The sequence below is a fragment of the Heterodontus francisci genome, chromosome 8 (assembly GCF_036365525.1).
Source record: "Heterodontus francisci isolate sHetFra1 chromosome 8, sHetFra1.hap1, whole genome shotgun sequence".
NCBI classification, from domain to species: domain Eukaryota; kingdom Metazoa; phylum Chordata; class Chondrichthyes; order Heterodontiformes; family Heterodontidae; genus Heterodontus; species Heterodontus francisci.
The window spans coordinates 54737428-54761113 of NC_090378.1; the positions used below are offsets into that span (position 1 = coordinate 54737428).

Sequence of the window (23686 nt, forward strand, 5' to 3'; positions counted from 1 at the left end):
TAGTTTAGTTTAGTTTAGTTTAGAGATACAGCACTGAAACAGGCCCTTCGGCCCACCGAGTCTGTGCCGACCATAAACCACCCATTTATACTAATCCCACACTAATTCCATATTCCTACCACATCCCCACCTGTCCCTATATTTTCCTACCACCTACCTATACTAGGGGCAATTTATAATGGCCAATTTACCTATCAACCTGCAAGTCTTTGGCATGTGGGAGGAAACCGGAGCACCCGGTGGAAACCCACGCAGACACAGGGAGAACTTGAAAACTCCACACAGGCAGTACCCAGAATTTGTACAAACAGTTTGGGCAGAAAGCTGTTTGCTCCTGGACTGAGAAGATCTCTCTCCTGTCTGCTCCCATCTCTTTCTCACAAGCCTCTGAATCCACTGAAGACACATGAACCCTAAGAGAGAAAAGTCTCCTACAGCGAACAAGGTTTAAGAAGAATACTGGGCCCCAACGAAAAGCCAGATCTACCTACAGTCAAGGACTCTACAGTGAGCTCGAAGAACTGTCACACAGAACTCTTCATATATTGCCTCAAACCTTTCCACTTTATTTTTCTTCTGCTCTTTTCTGTCTCTATTTGCATGTGTGTATCGCATATACATGCTAGCATGGGTGCGTCGTGTATCCGTAGGCATTAACCGAATTCAAGTTTAAGTTTAATAAATTTCAACTTTTCTTCTTTAAACCTAAGAAAGCCTATTTGTGCTGGTTTCTTTGCCTTATAATTGGAAAGTGGAGAACAAGGATTCACCAAGGGGGAGCTAAAAACACGTGCTTAAAATTAAATCCTGTTGCAGCAAGACCAGGTGAAGGCTGAGAGGGACCCCTAGACAACTTTCTCACCTGGTCGTAACACAGGTGTTAGGCTTATGACTGACAGCAATTTCAAGGCTTGTATATCTAAAATTAAAAATAAGAATTTGAGCAGCATCCTGCTCTAATCTTGATGGCTCTGAAATAAAAAGCAAGGTATTCAAGCCTTATGTTTTCAGTAAAAGGTATATCAACGTAAGATTCTAAATTCATGGGTCACAAATGTCATTTTTTAAAAATTGATTGGTGACCTGTTTCATAGCTCCCATATTGATTACATGATCATACATTTTGAAATTATATTTCTTTTGCAAGAAATTGTTATTGATTCAATTCTTAGATAGGTCACTATACTTAGGGTTTTGACCAAATGTTGCTCAGATGAATCCAGGGAATCATTTGACTGACCAGCTTTTCTTGCTTTGAGCACAGTCTTTCCACTGTGCATGAGCTGATATTTGTCAATAGCCAATTAAAAATTCTAGTATTTGTCACTTGAAGATAAATGAAAATTATTGCTAAGGCCATAATGCGTAACCAGCTGATATTTTTTCCATTTCAAAATCCTTTGCCTCCTATATGATCTGATCAACATTACAACCACAGCAAACCATAGTTTAGAGACAATCATCTATTTCCTTGGACAGTTTACAAATACACAATTAAAGCTACGTGATTTTCACTCTCCTGTTTTATAAAATCAACAGTTCTGCATTGATTTACAAATATGGTCTTTGACATAAAAACAGAAAGCACTGGAAATACTCAACAGGTCTGGCAGCATGTGGAGAGAGAAGCAGAGTTATGGACTGGATTTTTAAAAATCCTCGACATCGTGCTGTGCGGCAGGGTGGTCCAGAAGATGGCTCCAGATGAGGCCCGCCACAGACCTTGACGCCGGCAGGGCCCAGCCCGATCCTCCCAGCGACGACGAGGCTCCATGGCGACCACCACACCACTGGGCGATGGGACCACAATTTGAATATTTAAATCAATAAAATTAATTAATTTTCATTCACTTACCTTAGATCTTGAGGGCCCGCTTCGATCTTCAGCACGGCAGCCAGCACTCCCACACCTTCAGATCCCTGTCTGGGGAAACGAGGCGTGACACTGGTGAGGAGGGGGAGGAGGTAGGTTTGTCGGTGCAGGGATGGGGGAGTGGAGTCAATTATGCGTAATGGATGCAGGGGATGGAGGGAAGGGTTGGACCTTAAACTTTGTGCAGTTTCGGCCGGGGCGGGGGAAGATCAGATGTAAAAGGTAAGTGTTTGGGGAGGAAAATGGCAAATAGTTATCGTGATTGTTATTTGGGGGTGGTAAAGGGGCAAATTTTGGCTGACGCCATTGCTAGGAATGGACAGCCCGCCTCCTCCACGTGGGGTCGGGGGGCCACCCCAACTATTTAAATGTGCCACTGCGCAAAGATCACGACATCTCTTTGGTGCGTGGCCCACACGGGCGGGCTGTCATTTTTTGTGCTCGCCGATGGCGGGCTCATAGAATCCAGCCCAACGTTTCAGGTTTGTGACCTTTCATCAGAACATCAAAGTTCTGACGAAAGTTCACAGATCTAAAATGTTAATTCTGCTTATCTCTCCACAGATGCTGCCTGACCTGCTGAGTATTTTCATCACTTTCTGTTTTTATTTCAGATTTTCAGCGTCCACAGTATTTTGCTTTTATTATGGTCTTTGACAGTATTGATAGCAAGGTATACATTTAACTTGAGTATTACATATTTGTTGGTTTCAAATTTTTAATTTTGGTGGGGACTCATCTTACGGTGAGGGATGTTATTTCTTTGGAAAAGAATAATGTTGAACTGTTAATTTTTATAGGGAATAAATAATAGTCTAAGTGTGTATGTGATACCTCTTGGATGCAATTCCTAAATATATTTTTGCTTTATGACTACAAAATAGCTACTATTACTCAAAGCCATTGAAATGTAATCCCGGCACATTATGATCCTTTAAGAAAGGGTTTTGTCCCTTTCTGTATTCCTTTCCCCATGCTTTGAATCTCAAATTCTACAGATGTGACAGCATTACTTACAATAACCCCTCTTATTGTTGGAGAAAGCTTGGCTCTTCAATCTACTGGAATTGAGTTTTAGTTTAGTTTAGTTAGAAGCCAGATCTACTCCTCTGCATGAATAGCCAGAGCAAGTACATTGCTGCAAGTGGCTTGTGTTGTAAATGGATAGGTTATAAGGTGAAGGTTTCATTGTGGTAAATCTTCTACACTAAACTATATAGTGCTTTTAGGAAAATGTTTGCTCTATGGTATCTGAGGAATCAGTTTAGAGACATAAATTATGATGCCCCACAGTGCTGCTTTACCTCCGTTATTTGCTTAAAGTCCCTGGAGTTTTTTCAATCCCTGTTCATGGAACGTTTAAAGAAGAGTATGCTCTTGTGTTGATATCTATAAAATAGACATTGGAGATTCGATCTACTTGTCTGATCCTCAGTACAAACATGGGGGCTGAATTTTCATTTACACGACATGGACTGTAATTTAGCAACAACACCTTGTATTTATATAGCACCTTTAACAGAATAAAATGTCCCAAGGTGCTTTACAGAAGCATTATAAAACAAAATATGACTCCAAGCCACCTAAGAAGATATTAGGGCAGATGATCAAAAGCTTGGTCAAAGAAGTAGGCTTTAAGGAGTGCCTTAAAGTACGAAAGTAAGATAGAGAGGTGGAGAGGTTTAGGGAAGGAATTCCAGAGCTTAGTGCCTAGGCAGCTCAAGGCACGGCCACCAGTAGTGAAGCAATTAAAATCAGGAATGCTGAAGAGGCCAGAATTAGAGGAGCAAAGGGAGGAGATTACAGAGATAGAGAGGGGCCAGGCCATGGAGGCATTTGAAAACAAGGAAGGCGGGCTCAGACACTTGCCGTAGAGCCCACCTCATTTTCATTTCATTGGGTAGGTTCTATAATGGGCAAACATTCTGCGCTGCCAGATTATCACCTATGTCGTGAAGAACATTTAGCCCAAGGTCTTGTTCTCCACAAACTTATTTACAATGGCTTTGAGATTAATTTTATTTTGAGTGTCATTATCAAATACTTCCAAGTTTTGTATTGTGTAGGTTGCCTCATTCTGCACTAATCTAACAATCTATTTTAACTCCAGGCACAAAAAACATTGAAAAGCTCTCCTAATATACCAAAGGGCAGTATTTTGGGTTTTGGGTCGGAGCTCCGACGCGGGGTCAAAAGAGGGTCCTGACCCCACACTGTTTCGGGAACAATTACCTGGCAGTGATTTTTCCCTGAATTAGCCAATTAGTGGCCAGAGGACATACACGTCATCCAATTAAGGACAGTGGGTGGGCTTTCGAAGCTGGAGGGCCAATAGGAGTCCCTTCAGCACAGAAGAAGTTGCAACGTGCTGGTGCAGGTAAAGGAGAGAGAGGGCGCATCCATCTTGTAGTGCCCTATCAGCAACTTTTAATACTTTTTAATTAAAAAATGGCCACAGCTGCCAGGCCACCATGTAGAGGGGGAACCCTTCCACAGGATGGCCTGCAGCCACAGCTTTGGCCAGGTAGATGGGGAGGGCCTCAAAGCCTGCCTGAAGCACTGGACCCCCGGTCTGCCACCAGCAGGCTGCTTCCAGGCCGTTGACCTGGTCCTGACGCCAGTGAGGGCTCACCTCTGATAATTGGCCTTAACTGACCTTAAGTGGCTACCCACTGCTTGCCTTTCTGCCCCAACCCCGCCCTGGGAAAATGACCTTTGGGGGTGTGATGGTGCCGCACACTGGCCTCTGTACACACCCCCATATGGGAGCGAAAATGCAGCCCAAAGTATCTGGTTGAATTTGTATCAGCTATCATTATGACCTCTATAAGTGAAATGACAATTTAGTGCAGAACTTGAACAGTTTCTGCCTTGAATTGATTATTTATTTATTTAGAGATACAGCACTGAAATAGGCCCTTCGGCCCACCGAGTCTGTGCCGACCATCAACCACCCATTTAGACTAATCCCATATTCCTACCACATCCCCACCTGTTCCTATATTTCCCTACCACCTACCTATACTAGGGGCAATTTTATAATGGTCAATTTACCTATCAACCTGCAAGTCTTTGGCATGTGGGAGGAAACCGGAGCACCCGGAGGAAACCCACGCAAACACAGGGAGAACTTGCAAAGTCCACACAGGCAGTACCCAGAATTGAACCCGGGTCGCTGGAGCTGTGAGGCTGCGGTGCTAACCACTGCGCCACTGTGCCATGGCTAAAATTTGAATTGAGTCTGCTACAATTCTGTTATTTAGGCCTGGCCCAAAAGTGAAAACAGCATGTTCTAACCCGTTATCAAAAAATCAGGTTAGGTGTTAGCTATACAGCTATCCATACGATATCTGGCAAAGTGGCCTGGTGATATTGCACTAAAGAGGTTTGCTTCAAAACCTGATGAGTTTGTGTTTTGTTTTATCATCTGCTGACATTTTAGCCTGGCAGCTACATACAGGAGTTATACAGGTGTTAGTGCTGAGAACTTGCCTGTTATGTGGACATCATGCAAAATCTGGAGTATCTTTCCTTATCCCTAGCATCACTCAGATGGGGAGCTGGAAAGCACAGATACTCTTAGTTCAATGCTGTATAGGTTCTTATGTCAGCAGAGAGCTGAATGATGGTATTGATGACAATGGATCTCTGTAGCCCTATGTCTATTTCATCTGTAGGAAATTAGATAAATAAGAGGGAAATACAGATGCTTAATAAAGCTATGAAAAAATAGTGGTTTATCATTTCTCCTGACTAAATGTGGAAAACACTTAAAAATTTTGAATATTTTTGCAGCTCAACATATTTAAAAATATTTATATTGGATTATGTTTTAAATTCAAATTATTATACAGAGCAACTAGTACATATAGCAGATAGATGTAGCACATAATACTGCAAATGTGCAGAAGACATTTAAAATGTGTAAAGAGATTTGAAAGCTTCAAGAGGAAATACCGCTTTAGATTTTTGAACTTTTTTTATACATATCTGTAGGATGATCTAACTATGGTTGCCAATTCTGGTTGTTTTGCTGGAGTTAATCAAGTGATATCTGATCACCAGATACTTATCCATATTTTGAAAATATTTATGCACTTACCTGATAAAGTTTGGATCCCCTGTAGCTGAGTCTCTTTGCTTATGCATAACTGTATTTTTGGAAAAAGATTACAATAATTTAAGATAGCTGTTTGATGTAAATGTAGACTGTCATATATTCTGTTTTTTGTAACCACCTTTATGTATTAAAATGGGAAGGTTAGTAAAGCGCACCCACATTTTTAGGCTTGTTCTTTAAGAAAATTTAGGAGTTACATCAGTCCAAGTCATTCTCCTATATTTGGATTTGAGTTTTGTGCTCGATCTTATAGCAGTTTATTTCATAAAATAAAATCATAATTCTTTCAGTTTTAACTCCTATGCATTTTGATTCATTTTTGCATGTGTCGATATTGGTACAGTTACTCAAATAAGAAGTTGTCATGTCGAGCAAACTTTATTTCAAATGAAACCTGTTTAAGCTAAGTAAATACTTGTTGAAGAGTACTAGATCAACAGCAGCTGTACAGTCAAATGGTTTTTATGTGTTTTTTGCATTCAATTTGTAGAACACCTTGATGTTAAGAAATTCAGCTTTTAAAATTTGTTTAAACCGATCCTTTATTTTGATTGAACATATTTTATGAATCCATCTCACCTCTTGTCCAGTTTTGGACTTGGTTCAAACTAAGCAACCAAACTTATGCCACCTAAGCCATTTCCCCAAATGTTGGCATCTCCGTACAGCTGACTGCAGCTTTTCACAAGTTTTCCTTCATGATGCTGGGCAAGAAGGACTTGGCACCAGAACTTGAAGCTGTAGCACAACAAGTCCAACATACAAAAGCCACAAACATTCTTTCCACATTTTCCAACAGCAGTATCCTGAAGATCAATTGTTGATTCCGCGAGATTCCCAAATACTCGGGCAACGCCGGCAACCCTAGAACTAACATAAATGTCAAGTTGACTTTGAAAATCTTAACTTTCCAGAAACAAAGTTGGAATGCATTTGCTTTATACAATAGCGCAGACTAGTGGATATGAATGGCAAATGGCTGAACCATCATTCTCTATTTGTCAAATAAAGGAATAGTTCCAGTGGGATACTTGTTCCATGAAATAGATTGGTGAGACAAAATGTTGGATGCAAGGCTGTTGACTATATGTTATTTGAAAGGGAGCAGGACAAATACTGTAGCACAAGCTTGATACAACGGGAATTTGCACACAACAGAGGTTCAAACAAAGGACTTGATTGATTTTTCCAGGTCCTTCTACTTTCAACAAATGCCATTAACATTTGCTTTCAATAAAATGTTGGTTTAGTGCTTCTTGGTCTAACAACTCTTGTTTACAGGAAATATTTCAGATATCTAATAATTCATGCTTGATTTCCAGGTGGAGCATTTTGCTAGCAGTATTTGAGATTCCGTTGCAGTAACTTGACAATACATCTTTTTTTTTTACTCTTTCATGAGATGTGAGCGTCGCTGGCAAGGCCAGCATTTGTTGCCATCCTAATTGCCCTTGAGAAAGTGGTGATGAGCCACCTTCTTGAACCACTGCAGTCCATGTGGCTTAGGTACACCCACAGTGCTATTAGGAACGGCATTCCAGGTTCATGACCCAGTGACAGTGAAGGAACGGCAATATGGTTCCAAGTAAGGATGGTGTGTGTCTTGGAGGGAAACTTACAAGTAGTGGTGTTCCCATGTCCTTCTTGGTGGTAGAGGTGGAAGTTTTTGAAGGTGCTGTCGAAGGATCCTTGGCGAGTTGCTGCAGTGCATCTTGTAGATGGTACACACTGCTGCTATTGTGTGTGGGTGATGGAGGGAGTGAATGTTTAATTTGATGGATAGGGTGCCGATCAAGTGGGCTGCTCTGTTCTGGATCATGTCAAGCTTCTTGAGTGTTGTTGAAGCTGCACTCATCCAGGCAAGTGGAGAGTATTCCATGCTTTTGGGGAGTCAGGAGGTGAGTTACTCGCTGCAAAATTCCCAGCCTCTGACCTGCTCTTGTAGCCACAGTATTTATATAGCTGGTCCAGTTAAGTTTCTGGTCAATTGTAACCCCCAGAATGTTGATAGTGGGGGATTCAGCAATGGTAATGCTGTTGATTGTTAAGGGAAGATGGTTAGATTATCTCTTGTTGGAGATGGTCATTGCATAGCACTTATGTGACGTGACTGTTACTTGTAATTTATCAACCTGAAACTAAATGTTGTCCAGGTCTTGCTGCATGCAAGCACGGGCTGCTTCAGTATCTGAGGAGTCGTGAATGGGACTGAACACTGTGCAATCATCGATGAGCATCCCCACTTCTGACCTTATGATGAAGCAGCTGAGGATGGTTGGGCATAGGACAATATCCTGCAGAACTCCCGCATCGATGTTAGAATCAGAGAAAGTTTACGGCACAGAAAGAGGCCACTTGGCCCATCATGTCTGTTCCCGCCGAAAAATGTTCCACCCATTCTAATTCCACCTTCCAGCATTTGGTCTGTAGCCCTGCAGATTACGGCATTTGAGGTGCATACCCAGACTTCTTTTGAGTGAGTTGAGGGTTTCAACCTCAACTACCCTTTCAGGCAGTGAGTTCCAGAACCCCATCACCCTCCGGGTGAACAAGTTTTTCCTCATCTCCCCTTTAATCTTTCCACCAATCACTTTAAATCTGTGCCCCCTCACTGACCCCTCTGCTAAGGTAAATAGGCCCTTCACCTCCATTCTTTCCAGGCCCCTCAAAATGTTGTACATTTCAATCAGATCTCCCCTCAGTCTTCTCTGTTCCAAGGAGAACAACCTCAGCCTATGCAATCTTTCCTCGTAACTGCATTTTTCCAGCCCCGATAACATCCTGGTAAATCGGCACAGTGGCGCAGTGGTTAGCACTACAACCTCACAGCTCCAGGGACCCGGGTTCGATTCTGGGTACTGCCTGTGCGGAGTTTGCAAGTTCTCCCTGTGTCTGCGTGGGTTTTCGCCGGGTGCTCCGGTTTCCTCCCACATCCAAAAGACTTGCAGGTGATAGGTAAATTGGCTGTTGTAAATTGCCCCTAGTGTAGGGAGGTGATAGGGAATATGGGATTACTGTAGGGTTACTATAAATGGGTGGTTTTTGGTTGGCACAGACTCGGTGGGCCGAAGGGCCTGTTTCAGTGCTGTATCTCTAAATAAAATAAAAAAATAAATATCTCATCTGTACCCTCTGTAGTGCAGTTGCATCTTTTCTGTAATGAGGTGACCAGAACTGCACACAGTACTCGAGTTGTGGCCTAACCAATGATTTATACAGTTCCAGCATAACTTCCCTGCTCTTAGATTCTACACCTCGGCTAATAAAGGAAAGGATTCCATATGCCTTCCTAACCACCTTATCAACCTGTCCTGCTGCCTTCAGGGATCTGTGGACATTTACTCCAAGGTCCCTCACTTCCTCTCCACTTCTCAGTATTTTCCCATTAATTGTGTATTCCTTTGCCTTGCTTGGCCTCCCCAAATGCATCATCTCACACTTCTCCAGGTTGAATTCCATTTGCCACTTTTCTGCCCAACTGATCAGACCATCATTATCTTCCTGCAGCCTACAGCTATCCTCCTCGCTACCTACCAAACGGCCAATCTTTGTGTCATCTGCAAACTTCTTCATCATGCCCCCCACATTTACGTCCAAATCGTTAATATATACCACAAAAAGCAGGGGACCCAGTCCTGAACGCCACTGTAAACAGCCCTCCAGTCACAAAAACACCCGTCAACAATTACCTTTTGTTTCCTGCCACTGAGCCAATTTTGTATCCACCTTGCCACATTTCCCTGGATCCCATGGGATTTTATTTTTTTAACCAGTCTGCCATGTGGGACCTTGTTAAAAGCCTTGCTAAAATCAATGTAGGCCACATCAACTACCCTGATCTATCTTTCTTGTTACTTCTTCAAAAAATTCGATCGAGTTGGTCAGACAAGATCTCCCCTTAAATCCATGCCGACTATCCTTGATTAATCTGTGCCTTTCTAAGTGACAGTTTATCCTGTCTCTCAGAATAGATTTCAAGAATTTTGTCACTACTGAGGTTAGACTGACTGGCCTGTAATTATTCAGTCCCTTTTTAAACAGAGGTACAACGTTAGCAGTCCTCCAATCCTCCATCACCACAGCTGTATCCAGTGAGGACTGGAAAATGATGGCCAGACCTTCCACTATTTCTTCCCTTGCTTCTTTGAACAGCCTGGGGTACATTTCATCCGGCCCTAGTGATTTATCAGCCTTCAGGAATGCTAATCCCATTAATACGCCCTCTCTCCCGATGTTGATCACATCCAATACTTCACACCCTTCTTCCTTAACTACAATATCTGCATCGTCCCCCTCTTTTGTGAAGACAGACACAAAGTATTCATTAAGAACAATACCAACATCTTCCGCCCCTACACATAGATTACCTTTTTGGTCTTTTATGGGCCCTACTCTTTCCTTAGTTATCCTCTTAGTCTTAATGTATTGATAAAATATCTTTGGGTTCACCTTGATTTTGCTTGCCAATATTCTTTTATGCCCTCTCTTTGCTTTCCTAGTTTCCTTTTTGATTTCACCCCTCCTCTTTCTATACTCCTGTCGGCTTTCTGTAGTATTGAGTTCTCTGTGTCGGCCATAAGCTTTACTTTTCTCCCTTATCTTATCCTGTAGGCTCCTTGACATCCATGGGGCTCTAGCTTTGGCCATCCCACCCTTTTTCCTTGTGGGAACATGTTTACTCTGAACCCCTTGAATCTCCCCTTTGAATGCCTCCCACTACTCTGACACTGATTTACCTTCAAGTAGCTATTTCCAGTCCACTTTCACTAATTCACTTCTCAGCTTAGTAAAATTGGCCTTGCCCCAATTGAGAACTCTAACTTCTGTTCTATCCTTGTCCTTTTCCATCATTATGCTAAAACTGACTGAATTATGATCACTACCACCAAAAGCTCTCCCACTGCCACTCCTTCCACCTGCCCAGCTTCATTGCCTAAAACTAAGTCTAAAACTGCGCCCTCTCTTGTTGGACTTGCTACATATTGGCTTAAAAAGTACTCCTGAATGTACCTCAAGAATTCTGCTCCCTCAATTCCTTTCTTCTTTGGCCTCCTTATCTCGAGAGACAATGGATACGCGCCTGGAGGTGGTCAGTGGTTTGTGAAGCAGCGCCTGGAGTGGCTATAAAGGCCAATTCTAGAGTGACAGGCTCTTCCACAAGTGCTGCAGAGAAATTTGTTTGTCGGGGCTGTTGCACAGTTGGCTCTCCCCTTGCGCCTCTGTCTTTTTTCCTGCCAACTACTAAGTCTCTTCGACTCGCCACATTTTAGCCCCGTCTTTATGGCTGCCCGCCAGCTCTGGCGAACGCTGGCAACTGACTCCCACGACTTGTGATCAATGTCACAGGATTTCATGTCGCGTTTGCAGACGTCTTTAAAGCGGAGACATGGACGGCCGGTGGGTCTGATACCAGTGGCGAGCTCGCTGTACAATGTGTCTTTGGGGATCCTGCCATCTTCCATGCGGCTCACATGGCCAAGCCATCTCAAGCTCCGCTGACTCAGTAGTGTGTACAAGCTGGGGATGTTGACCGCCTCGAGGACTTCTGTGTTGGAGATACGGTCCTGCCACCTGATGCCAAGTATTTTCACACTAAAACTATCCCAGTTAATATTGCAGTAGTTAAAATCCCCTACTATTGCTGCCCAGAGGCGCAAGGGGAGAGCCAACTGTGCAACAGCCCCAACAAACAAATTTCTCTGCAGCACCTGTGGAAGAGCCTGTCACTCCAGAATTGGCCTTTATAGCCACTCCAGGCGCTGCTTCACAAACCACTGACCACCTCCAGGCGCGTATCCATTGTCTCTCGAGATAAGGAGGCCCAAAAGAAAGATTGTTGTTGCCCACATATCTGCTCTTCTATAATGTTCTGATGTAGGGTCACTGACCTGAAACATTAACTCTGCTTCTCTCTCCACAGATGCTGCCAGACCTGATGAGTATTTCCAGCATTTCTTGTTTTTATTTCAGATTTCCAGCATCCACCAGTATTTTGCTTTTATTATCTGCTCTTCTATCTCCCTCTGACTGTTTGGGGGTCTATAGTACACTCCCAGCAGTGTGATTGCCCCTTTTTTGTTCCTTAGCTCAATCCATATGGCCTCATTTGATGAACCTTCCAACATATCATCCCTTCTCACAGCTGTAATAGTTCATTTGACCAAAATTACCACTCACCGTCCTTTCTTATCCTCCTCCCTATTGTGTCTGAAAACCCTGTAACCAGAAATTTTGAGCTGCCATTCCTGTCCCTCCTTAAGCCATGTTTCTGTAATAGCTATGATATCATACTGCCACATGTCTATCTGTGTCCTCAGCTCATCTGCTTTATTTGCGATACTCCTTGCATTGAATTAGATACCCTTGAGCACTGCCAAACTCATTTTTTTAAATTTTCTAACCATTGTTTCCTCTGTCTTCCAGACTCATTCATTAATTTTCTGCCTTCCATTTTTATTTCTGATTTTTATTCCAACTGACTCTATCCTCAGGTCCCCATCACCCTGCCAATCTAGTTTAAACCCTCCCCAACAGCACTAGCAAAACATCCTGCAAGGAACTCAGTCCCGGATTTGTTCAGGTACAATCTGTCTGGCCTGTACAGGCCCCATCTCCCTCAGAGCTGGTCCCAATGTCCCAAGAATCTAAAGCCCTTCCTCCTGCACCATCTTTCCAGCCACGCATTCATCTGTCTTATTCTTCTCTTCCTGTACTCACTTGTGCGTGTCACTGGGAGTAATCCAGAGATTACTACTTTTGAGGTCCTGCTTGCTACTTTCTTACCTAGCTCCCTAAATTCTGACTGCGGGACCACATCCCTCTTTCTCCCTATGTCATTGGTTCCAATATGGACCACAACTGCTGGCTATTCATCCTCCCCCTTCAGGATGCTCTGCAGCCGCTCAGTGACATCCTTGACCCTGGCACCAGGGAGGCAACACACCATCCTGGATTTACGTCTGCAGCCACAGAAACACCTGTCTATTCCCCTGACTATTGAATCACCTATCACTATGGCTCTTCCAGTCTTCCCTGTACCCCCTGTGCAGCTGAGCCACCCATGGTGCCATGGACTTTGCTCTGTCTGCACTCCCCAGATGAACCATCACTCTCATCAGCATTCAAAACTGAATACCTGTTGGAGAGTGAAATGCAGTCAGGGGTTTCCTGCATTACCTGCATGTTTCTTTTTGACTGCCAGGCGGTCACCCATTCCCTCTCTCCCTGCATAATCCTAAACTGTGGGGTGACCACATCTATAAATGTACTATCCACATAGTTCTCATCCTCATGAGTGCACCGCAGTGTCGCCAGCTGCTGCTCAAGTTCCAAAACCTGGAGCTCAAGCTGCTTCAATTGCTGTCACTTCCTACACAAATGGTTATCCAGGATACGGGAAGCATCCTGGAGCTCCCACATAGTACAGGAGTTGCACTCTCGAGGTTGAAGCAACTCTGCCATACCATCATTTATTAGTTGACCATTCGCTACCACTAAAAAATAAATGTTACCAATACTAAAACATCTTAGAACTATTAACAAAACCTTACTAGTACTGATAAATCCTATTACTAATCAATATAGTTCACTAGTTAAAATAAACCTTACTCAAAAAAGATAATACTCACCAGTCACTCACTTGTTTCTTACTATTAATACTTTAATTTTTTTTCTCGTTTTTAGCCTGCCAGTTGTTGAGACGCAGTCCCTAAGCTGCAATACTCACCAGCCAATCACTACCTGCTTCCCTGTGATGTCACACCTCTTTTTTCGCTTTCCGAATGCGGGCTCTGACTGGTTACAGGTGACAGCGAGTCTCGCTGATTCTTGCTGTTTATAGCCCCGCTGGTCTCGCTGATTCGTGCTGCTCCGGCTGAGCGCAGTCAAGTTTACTTTTTCTTAATTAATTTATAGTTCCCCTCCTTACTGAATTCCCTCACTTACCACTCTTCGCACTCTGTGCCCTCCAGTAGCACTCAATGCAGACAAGCAGCACTGAGAGTCCCCTGAATTTATACCCTGAAAACAATGCTGGGTGAACTCTGCTAGAGTTCAGAAACCAGTTTAAGCAAGCTACCTAATTAACATGCTACAGCTGTTCAGAGAGCTTGTATACCCCTGTTTAAACTGTAAGAAACTTAACTTGCCACTTAGCTTAAACAAGAATTTCAGTTAATTGCTAAGTGTAAACAAAACAAAAACTGAGGTTAAGGGCTTTAAGTGATTAGCCTCCAACTCCCACAACCATCTTTCTTTGTGCTAGGTGTGATTCCCCCGATTTTATTTTTTATCCGTTCGGGGGATGTGGGCAACGCTGGCAATGCCAGCATTTATTGCCCCTCCCCAATTGCCCTTGAAAAAGTGGTGGTGAGCTGCCTTCTTGAACCTGTGCAGTCTTTGGGGGGTAGGTACACCAAGCAGGGCTGTTAGGAAGGGAGTTCCAGGATTTTGACCCAGCAACAGTGAAGGAATGGCGATATAGTTCCAAGTCAGGATGATGTGTGGCTTGGAGGGGAACTTCCGGATAGTGATGTTCCCATGCATCTGCTGCCCTTGTCCTTCCAGGTGGTAAGAGGTCGTGGGTTTGGAAGGTGCTGTTGAAGGAGCCTTGGTGAGCTGCCATTGTGCATCTTGTAGATGGTACACACTGCTGGCACTGTAGGTCTGTTATGGAGGGAATGAATGTTAAAGGTGGTGGATGGGGTGCCAATCGAGCTTTGTCCTGGATGATGTCGAGCTTCTTGTGTTGTTGGAGCTGCATCCATCCAGGCAAGTGGAGAGCATTCCATCACACTCCTGACTTGTGCCCTTTAGATAGTGGACAGGCATTGGGGAGTCATGAGGTGAGTTAGTCACCACAGAATTCCCAGTCTCTGACCTGCTCTTGTAGCCACAGCATTTATGTGGCTGGTCTAGTTCAATTTCTGGTCGATGGTGACCCCCAGGATGTTGATAGTGGGGGTTTCAGAAATGGTAATGTCATCGAGCATCAAGGGGAGATGATTAGATTCTCTCTTGTTTGAAATGGTCATTGCCCGGCACTTGTGTGGCGCGAATGTTACTTGTCTACTTATCAGCCCAAGCCTGGATGTTGTGCAGATCTTGCTGCATATGGGCACAGACTGCTTCAGTATCTGAGGAGTTGCAAATGGTGCTGAACATTGTGCAATCATCAGCGAACATCCGCACTTTGACCTTATGATGGAGGGAAGGTCATTGATGAAGCAGTTGAAGATGGTTGGGCCTAGGACACTACACTGAGGAACTCCTGCAGTAATGTCCTGAGATTGAGATGATTCACCTCCAACAACCACAACCATCTTCCTTTGTGCTAGGTATGACTGCAACCAGCAGAGAGTTTTCCTCTTGATTCCCATTGATTCCAGTTTTGCTCGAGCTCCTTGAAGCTATACTCGGTCAAATGCTGCCTTGATGTCAAGGGCAGTCACTCTCATCTCGCAACTGGAGTTTGGCTCTTTTGATTATATTTGGACCAAGGCTGTAATGAGGTCAGGAGCTGAGTGGGCCTGGTGGAACCCAAACTGAGCATCAGTGAGCAGGTTATTGCTAAGCAAGTGCCGCTTGATGGCACTGTCGACGACCCCTTCCATCACTTTGCTGATGATCAGGAGTAGACTGATAGACTAGTAACTGGCCATGTTGGATTTGTCCTGCTTTTTGTGGACAGGACATACCTGGGCAATTTTCCACATTGCCGGGTAGATGCCATTGTTGTTGCTGTACTGGAATAGCTTGGCTAGGGGCGTGGCTAGTTCAGGAGCACAAGTCTTCAGTACTATTGCTGGAATGTTGTCAGGGCCCATAGCCTTTGCACTATCCAGTGCCTTCACTGGTTTCTTGATATCACGTGGAGTGAATCGGATTGGCTGAAGACTGGCATCTGTGATGCTGGGGACCTCAGGAGGAGGCCAAGATGGATCATCCACTCGACACTTCTGGCTGAAGATGGATGCAAATGTTTCACCTCTTTTGCAGTGATGTGCTGGGCTCCCCCATCATTGAGGATGGGGAAGTTTGTGGAGTCTCCTCCTCCTGTCAGTTGTTTAATTGTCCGCCACCATTCACGACTAGATGTAGCAGGACTGCAGAGCTTAGATCTGATCCATTGGTTGTGGAATCGCTTAGCCCTGTCTAAAGCATGCTGCTTCTGCTGTTTGGCATGCAAGTAGTCCTGTGTTGTAGCTTCACCAGGCTGACACATCATTTTTAGGTATGCTCGGTGCTGCTCCTGGCATGCCCTCCTGCACTCTTCATTGAACCAGGATTGGTCACCCGGCCTGATGGTAATGGTAGAGTGGGAGATGTGCCAGGGCATGAGGTTACAGATTGTGGTTGAATACAATTCTGCTGCTGCTGATGGCCCACAGCACCTCATGGATGCCCAGTTTTCAGTTTGCTAGATCTGTTCAAAATTACTCCAATTTAGCAAGGTGGTAGTGCTACACAACACAATGTTGGGTACCCTCAGCATGAAGATGGGACTTTGTCTCCATAAAGACTGTGCAGTGGTCACTCCTACCAGTACCGACATGGACAGATGAATCGGCAACAGGTAGATTGGTGAGGACAAGGTCAAGTAGGTTTTTCCCTCTTGTTGGTTCCCTCACCACCTGCCACAGACCCAGTCTAGTACCTATGTCCTTTAGGAGTCAGCCATCTTGGTCATTAGTGGTGCTACCGAGCCATTCTTGGTGATGGTCATTAAAGTCCCCCACCTCCATTTTGTGCCCTTGCTACCCTCAGTGCTTCTTCCATTTGGAGTTTGACATGGAGAAGCACTGATTCATCAGCTGAGGTGGGGGTGGTAGGTGGTCATCAGCAGGAGGTTTCCTTGCCCATATTTGATCTGATGCCATGAGACTTCATGGGGTCCAGAGTCAATGTTGAGGACTTCCAGGGCAACTCTCTTCTGACTGTATACCACTGTGCCGCCACCTCTGGTGGGTCTGTCCTGTCGGTGGGACAGGATATAGCCAGGGATGGTGATGATTGTGTCTGGGACATTGTCTGCAAGCTATGATTCCATGAGTATGACCATGTCAGGCTGTTACTTGACTAGTCTGTGGGAAGGCTCTCCCAATTTTCGCACGAGGCCCCAAAACACTTAATTTGCAGTTTCCCTCTTTCCCCACCCCCCCACCCCTCCACCCCCAAAACACTTAGAATTGCAAAGTTGCCCTCGTCTTCCCACCCCCCCCCCCCCCCCCACCACTGCAGTAAAAATCCTAAGTTCTCCCCTTCCCCACCTCGGTGGTGCCAGCTTTCCCTGGATGGAAAGGTGAAGACACTTGAGTGCGGCCTGTCGCACGGAAGATCCCGAACTGCAGCTAAGATTGCGGGGAATTGTAGTTAAATGTATTCATGCCCTTTATTTAAATATTTAAAGTCAGGTTCCGTCGCCAAGGGGCCTCGCCACCGCTGGGCAGAACGGGCCAGGCAATCCCAGCGTTGGGCTCTTTGGCAGGCCGCTGCCGCTCCGCTCTTCCGGCTCCCCCCACCCCGCCACAGAGCCCAACATCGGGAACCGAACAAAATTCAGCCCTAGTCAAATGCTGCCTCGATGCCAAGGATAGTCACTTTCAGCTCATACTTAATGAGAGGTGTTTACAACCAATCAAGTGCACTCAGGGCAGAGGAAAAAAATCTTTTAACTTATCAAAGTAAGCAGCCATCCCTTTCACAAAACTGGAGATAAGAAAAGATAAATATTTAATATCATTCCTGACTAAAGAGCAACATTAATCTGAAAATAAGAATTTGGTTATCCAAAGTGTTTCACTATCCTGCATGCAATTAATTAGGTGAGCTATTAAAATATTTATTTTATATATATATATATATATATAATTTAATCTCATTGCATATAATCAGATATGTCTGATTTTTATGAATTGAGTTAGGAGTTTCCTGCATTATGTAGCTAAGCAAAAGCAGTTTTGAATCTGCCTAGTAGACAAGTGTTAAAGACGAGCATTATTGTTGAGAATATTCTTTAACAAATACCATAATTCGTGTACCAACCAAACTGGGGCTGTGTAATAAAGCTTATATCTTCTTCTTCTTCTTTGGCCTCCTTGTCTCGGGAGACAATGGGTAAGCGCCTGGAGGTGATCAGTGGTTTGTGGAGCAGCACCTGGAGTGGCTATAAAGGCCAATACTAGAGTGACAGACTCTTCCACAGGTGCTGCAGATAAAATTGGTTGTCGGGGCTGTTTCGCAGTTGGCTCTCCCCTTGCGCTTCAGTCTTTTTTCCTGCCAACTGCTAAGTCTCTTTGACTCGCCACACTTTAGCCCCGTCTTTATGGCTGCCCGCCAGCTCTGGCGATCGCTGGCAACTGACTCCCACGACTTGTGATCAATGTCACAGGACTTCATGTCGCGTTTGCAGACATCTTTAAAGCAGAGACATGGACGGCCGGTGGGTCTGATACCAGTGGCGAGCTCGCTGTACAATGTGTCCTTGGGGATCCTGCCATCTTCCATGCGGCTCACATGGCCAAGCCAATTAAATTGGTTGTGCCTCCTAAACATAGTTTTTCTCCTCTTCCTCAGTCTGCCAAAGATCCACACACAACTGCTTATTGATCATTAATTACATTGGCAGTAACATGCAAATACAAATTAATTTCCATCAATACTTTAAGTAAACACCATGATTTATTGGGAAATTACCACTTTATTTTAAAAATGAGAAGAAAATTGTTTTATATACATGTCAAGATGTATTGGAAGCCTTTCATCAGCAAAATTTATAAAATTGAACACAAATGCACTGTCAAAATAATTTTCTTACTGACATCTTACTATAAGAATTTTTTCTGTCAAAAAAAAAGTCTCAGTAATGAAAACAGGCATTGGTGTCTAGTCTCACTTAAGTTTCTCTTGCAGCAAGTTTGAAATGCTCATCCCCAAAATTCCTGGATTTTGTGGGATGAGGTTTCAGTGCAAAGTGAGCAGAGTGCCAGAACCCATTTCCACATGAAGCAGATGTAGTTGCCATGGAACTGATAATGTGTTAGCAGACATTTCAACTTAGACAGGTTGAAACTGATTCTGTCTTAATTCGACATCCACACACATATTCTCAATGGGTAGCTGCCTAGAGAGAGAATTCTGGTCAATGTTCTCCCTATCCTTAGAATTTGGAGTTATTGAAAGGAAATCATTTAAGTTTCCAGTGATGCTTACTGGATATCTGCACGTGTATGTTGGTGTGAGTGTTAATGTGCGTGTGCATGTGTTTTTTGGATATTGGGAGAATGGAGCTTTGAGGACTTGTTCATGACACATTTCTGACTTTGAATAGCCTGCTGACCCTTAGAGCTGAATTTTCACCCCTATATGGGGGCAAGTATGGAGACAGGCGGCCGCGAAAATTTAGTTTGCTGGCACAATACCTCCCCCGGACTATTTTCCCAGAGGAGGAATGGGGTTCAGAAGGCAGGTAACCAAATAGAAGGAATTAAAGGCCTATTATCAAAGGGCAACTGGAATTTTCTGACGTTGGGAACTAGGCCAGTTGCCTGGAAATGGCCTCCCAGCAGCAGATGAGGGAACCAGTGCTCCAGGCAGTCTTTGAAGATGTCCCCACCTGCCCTGCCACAGTTATGGCCACAGATTTGCCCTCCACAATGGTGGTCCTGTTGCTGAGCCCATTTTTAAATTTAAAAGTTTTTAAAAGTTGCAGAGGTGGCGCCTGAAGATGGAGGCACCTCTGTCTCTTTTACCTGAACTGCAGGCTGCTGCTCCTTCAGTGCTGGAGGGCCTCCTATTGGCCCTTCAACTTTAGGAGCTTGCTAGCCATCATCAATTGGACAGTGAGCCCACCTTCTGGCTACTAATTGGCAAATTTGGGGAAAATCACTGCTGGATGACTGTTCCCAACACAGTATGGGGTTGTGACCCCCATTTGACCCCGACAACGATGGGGTCCCAACCCAAAACCCAAATTCCTGCCCTCATTGTCTAAAGTCTTAGATGAAGATTTGCCACTTGGACAAGACATTTGTAACTTCAGTGAAATGGGAGCAGAAGCACAGGAGCTGGGGCTTGGCCAGCTCAGATTCCCATGTTAACTAATATAATGTTGCATAGTTCTTATGAAGAGTGTTTTTTGTTAAATTTTGTTGCAGATTACTACATGAATAAGTTGGGTTTTTCCAAAATAGTGTAATAGTGTATCATTTTTGTTCTTTTTTCCAGCCAGTGCTTTCTTTCATATTTCTTGGTTGCTATTGCCATTTAAATAACACCATACCAAGTGGTGAGGATAAGAATTCCTTTGGGGTCCCAATGATTCAATATGATTTAGATAAGGAAGTCATAAGGAATGCCTCATGACAGGCATTTTGTCTCCAATGTCACAAACCCAGGATCTGCATTTTTTAGAACCTGTTTAGACATATCAGATGAGATGGGAAGATCCATAATACCTTCATTATGCAGCAGCCACAGTGCCCAAGTTATTTGATGAAGGGGAAACACTAAGTGGATATCTTTTAGGAAAATACAGTTATTTTTTTGCCTTAATAGCTGTTACCCCCACTGAGAAACCTGTTTGCTGCCATCTCCATGTTTAAAAATGTTTGCCATGCTCTTTAGGGACAATGAAGTTGTGTGTTTCAAAGAGCAATGATGCTTCAAATGCAACCTCCATTAAGGTGTGGCAGTTCACAACTTAAATTTGTGCCTGGTTGATGGACTGCAGAAAATGTGACCAAAATTGAGTGCAGTTACCTTCATCTTCAAATTTCATCCTCATTTGGAACCAGTTATAAGAGAGCTAACTGCTTGCAATGGCTCAGTCGGCATCCTTCTTGCATGCAGCTTCTACCTACGCTTTTACTGGAGAGCGACCTTCAGCTCCAAATACAGGCACCCTTCTTTGGTTGCAGGTGCAACTGTACCATGAACCAGTTCAAGCCCATTTTTTATCAGAAGATTAGAGTCAAATGCATTGTGCTCAAGCATAATCATCAAATTGAGACACAAGAATATTTAATTTCTGCTTTTCAGGGAACAGGCTTATTTATTTAATTGTTCATTTTTCCAAGGGTTCAGCTTAAATCCTATTATTTTTCTATACAAGATCATATGAACATCAGTGCAAAGATAGTGCTGTCCTTTTTTAAAAAAAACTGGGGCTTTTACCTTTACAGCCCATTTTGCATATTTTATATTTTAGTTCTTCCTTATGCCATTTTGACTTTTTAAAAGGGCAGAATTTAACCAGCTATGCAGTGATGGCTGTGGAGGCGGGTGGGGGGGAAATTTGAAGAATGGAATGACGGGTCAGCCACCCAACATAATCCTGCCTGTGGGCGATCTTGCCAGAGGCGGGTGAGCAACAGAAGCAGCTATCTGCCCAGCTGAGGTGGGAAGCCAATTAGTGGCAAATAACTGGCCACCGGGGGCCAGATTGGGGACGCTGCCAGAATCTCACTGCTGGCAGATGGGCCCCACACTGTGGGCTAGGCCTTTCAGGTCTCTGTAGGTGGCGTCCCAATGGCAGACCAGAGGGGCCAGCAAGGCCACCTTTATTTATCACCTCTGCTCTGCCCCCGCACCGGCCAGAGCACTTCTGCCATGGGCGACAATTGCACCCTTTGGAGGGGGTCCTCCTCCACAATGATGACCTGGCACTGTGGCACAAATAATTTTTTAAATTTCACATATCTTCTGAGGGTGCTTCTGTCTTGCATTCACCTGCCTGCCACTTCTCCCGTTGGTGCTGCCAGCAGGACTTCAGTGTGAGGCCTGTGATTAGGCTAGGTGGGTGCCTGTTCTGCCACACTTAAATGCACTCTTAGTTGGACGCCCCTGATAAGATCGTGCAGGCAGGTGGCCAGGCATCAACAGAAGGGTCGGAACCCGCTTCTGGTCTCCACCTCAGAAAATCTTCAAAGGCAGTAAGATTCCGCTCTTCTTCATCTTTATTAACACCCTTCCAAGATTGCATTTTTGTGAGCTTTGCTCTTGCTACTAGTGATACTTAAAGAACTGGGCTGGAGCATTTCAGCTATGAAGAGAGACTGGATAGGCTAGGGTTATTTTCCTTAGAGCAGAGAAGGCTGAGGGGGGACATGATTGAGGTATACAAAATTATGAGGGGCATTGATAGGTTAGATAGGAAGAAACTTTTTCCCTTAGCGGAGGGATCAATAACCAGGGGGCATAGATTTAAGGTAAGGGACAAGAGGTTTAGAGGAAACAAATTTCACCCGGAGCGTGGTTGGAATCTGGAAAGGGTGGTAGAGGCAGGAACCCTCACAACATTTAATCAATATTTAGATGAGCACTTGAAATGCCATAGCATACAAGGCTACGGGCCAAGTGCTGGAAAATGGGATTAGAATAGGTAGGTGCTTGATGGCCGACATAGACATGATGGGCCGAAGGGCCTGTTCCTGTGCTATATAACTCTATAACTCTATCCACATTGCTTTGCATAATTCAGATTTTATCCAGAGTCCTCGAGACCAACAAAATGGGAGGAGATCCATCAGCGAGTACTAAAAGTTTTGAAGACAAGCAGTGCAAGACAAAGGCTAAAATTTGTAAGTACTGTCATAATTTGATTTATATAGTATTAAAAACTTAGAGACTGAAGATCTACCAGTAAACTGAGCCTAAAGTCATGTAAGAACTAGGTGTTGGTACAACTGAAATGAAGAGAAACTGAATGATTGAATTTGAATTTCAACATCCTTGTATTTAGTATGGTCATGAATGTCTGACATCTATTTTGTATATTCAGTAATGGTTTTAATTTTAAAAATATTGTTTTATATATTAGTTCCTCACATTTCATTGTTGTTGCTTCTATATCCTCCCTGCCCATTGCCACACACCATACCAGGGCTAAGAAGGAAACCAAGTCTTCTTTCAGGCCTTTGTCATACAATTCTGTAATTGGCCACAAAGGTACGTTTGAGACTTTGGCAGACAGTCCTCACCCCAAATCTCCGCTTTCCCCTTTTCTTCCTGTCGCGCAGCATTCAAGCTCTACCCAGTGCCTTGGTAGCCCAGCTGAGATTGGGAATTTAGGACACAACTGTAAGATTGCTATTAAAACTGTGAATTTCAATCACTCATGTTGCTGTGCATTCATGTCATGGGTACAGTCAAATAAACTAGATAGCATCAAAGCAGCTTGGGGTAGATTTTGAACTTGCTGCCTAGGTATAAAACTGGCATTGTGGATTGGCTGCCCATTATAGAAGCAACCTGATTTTCATTTCCATTGATATCTACAGAAAGTGATATCCGCTATACCAGTTTTAAACCTAAGCAGACGGAAAGTTGAAAATCTACACCCTTAAGACTTAATTTCATGTTTGAGTGATTAACGGTTCAATGCTATCCTCCAGATAGTAGTTCTAAAATATCTTTATAATGACAGCCAGTTCAAAACAGCTTTTCAGGCACTATGCTGCCTCCTCAGGCCCCAAAATGGTGGTCAGTCAGCACTTGCATACTTCCAATCAAACAAGAGGTGTCGATCCATTTTCATAAGGGGCATAACACCTGATTCAGATCCTCACACCCAACATTGAGTTGCCATTGCTAGCTGCACTCATGAAAATCAATCCGAAAGATCGCCCACATTAAAAAAAAAAGATGTGTTACGAAAATATTTCCTTTTTTTGTTAAATATTATGGACATTGGACTG

At 43.9% G+C, this 23686-nt stretch overlaps 1 protein-coding gene across 10 annotated transcripts in view; it reads left to right on the top strand.

Moving 5' to 3' along the window:
* The window catches only part of spata6 (spermatogenesis associated 6), a 150018-nt gene that overhangs the window by 107601 nt on the left and 18731 nt on the right, over nucleotides 1–23686 (top strand). For 9 of the 10 annotated variants that reach the window (XM_068037157.1, XM_068037161.1, XM_068037159.1 and 6 more), the window contains one exon: nucleotides 22471–22570. In XM_068037157.1, coding sequence (XP_067893258.1) covers nucleotides 22471–22570 — 100 coding nt within the window. Of the gene's footprint in view, nucleotides 1–22470; nucleotides 22571–22872; nucleotides 22938–23686 lie in introns of all 10 variants that reach the window. The other variant, XR_010975507.1, reaches the window with a different exon arrangement.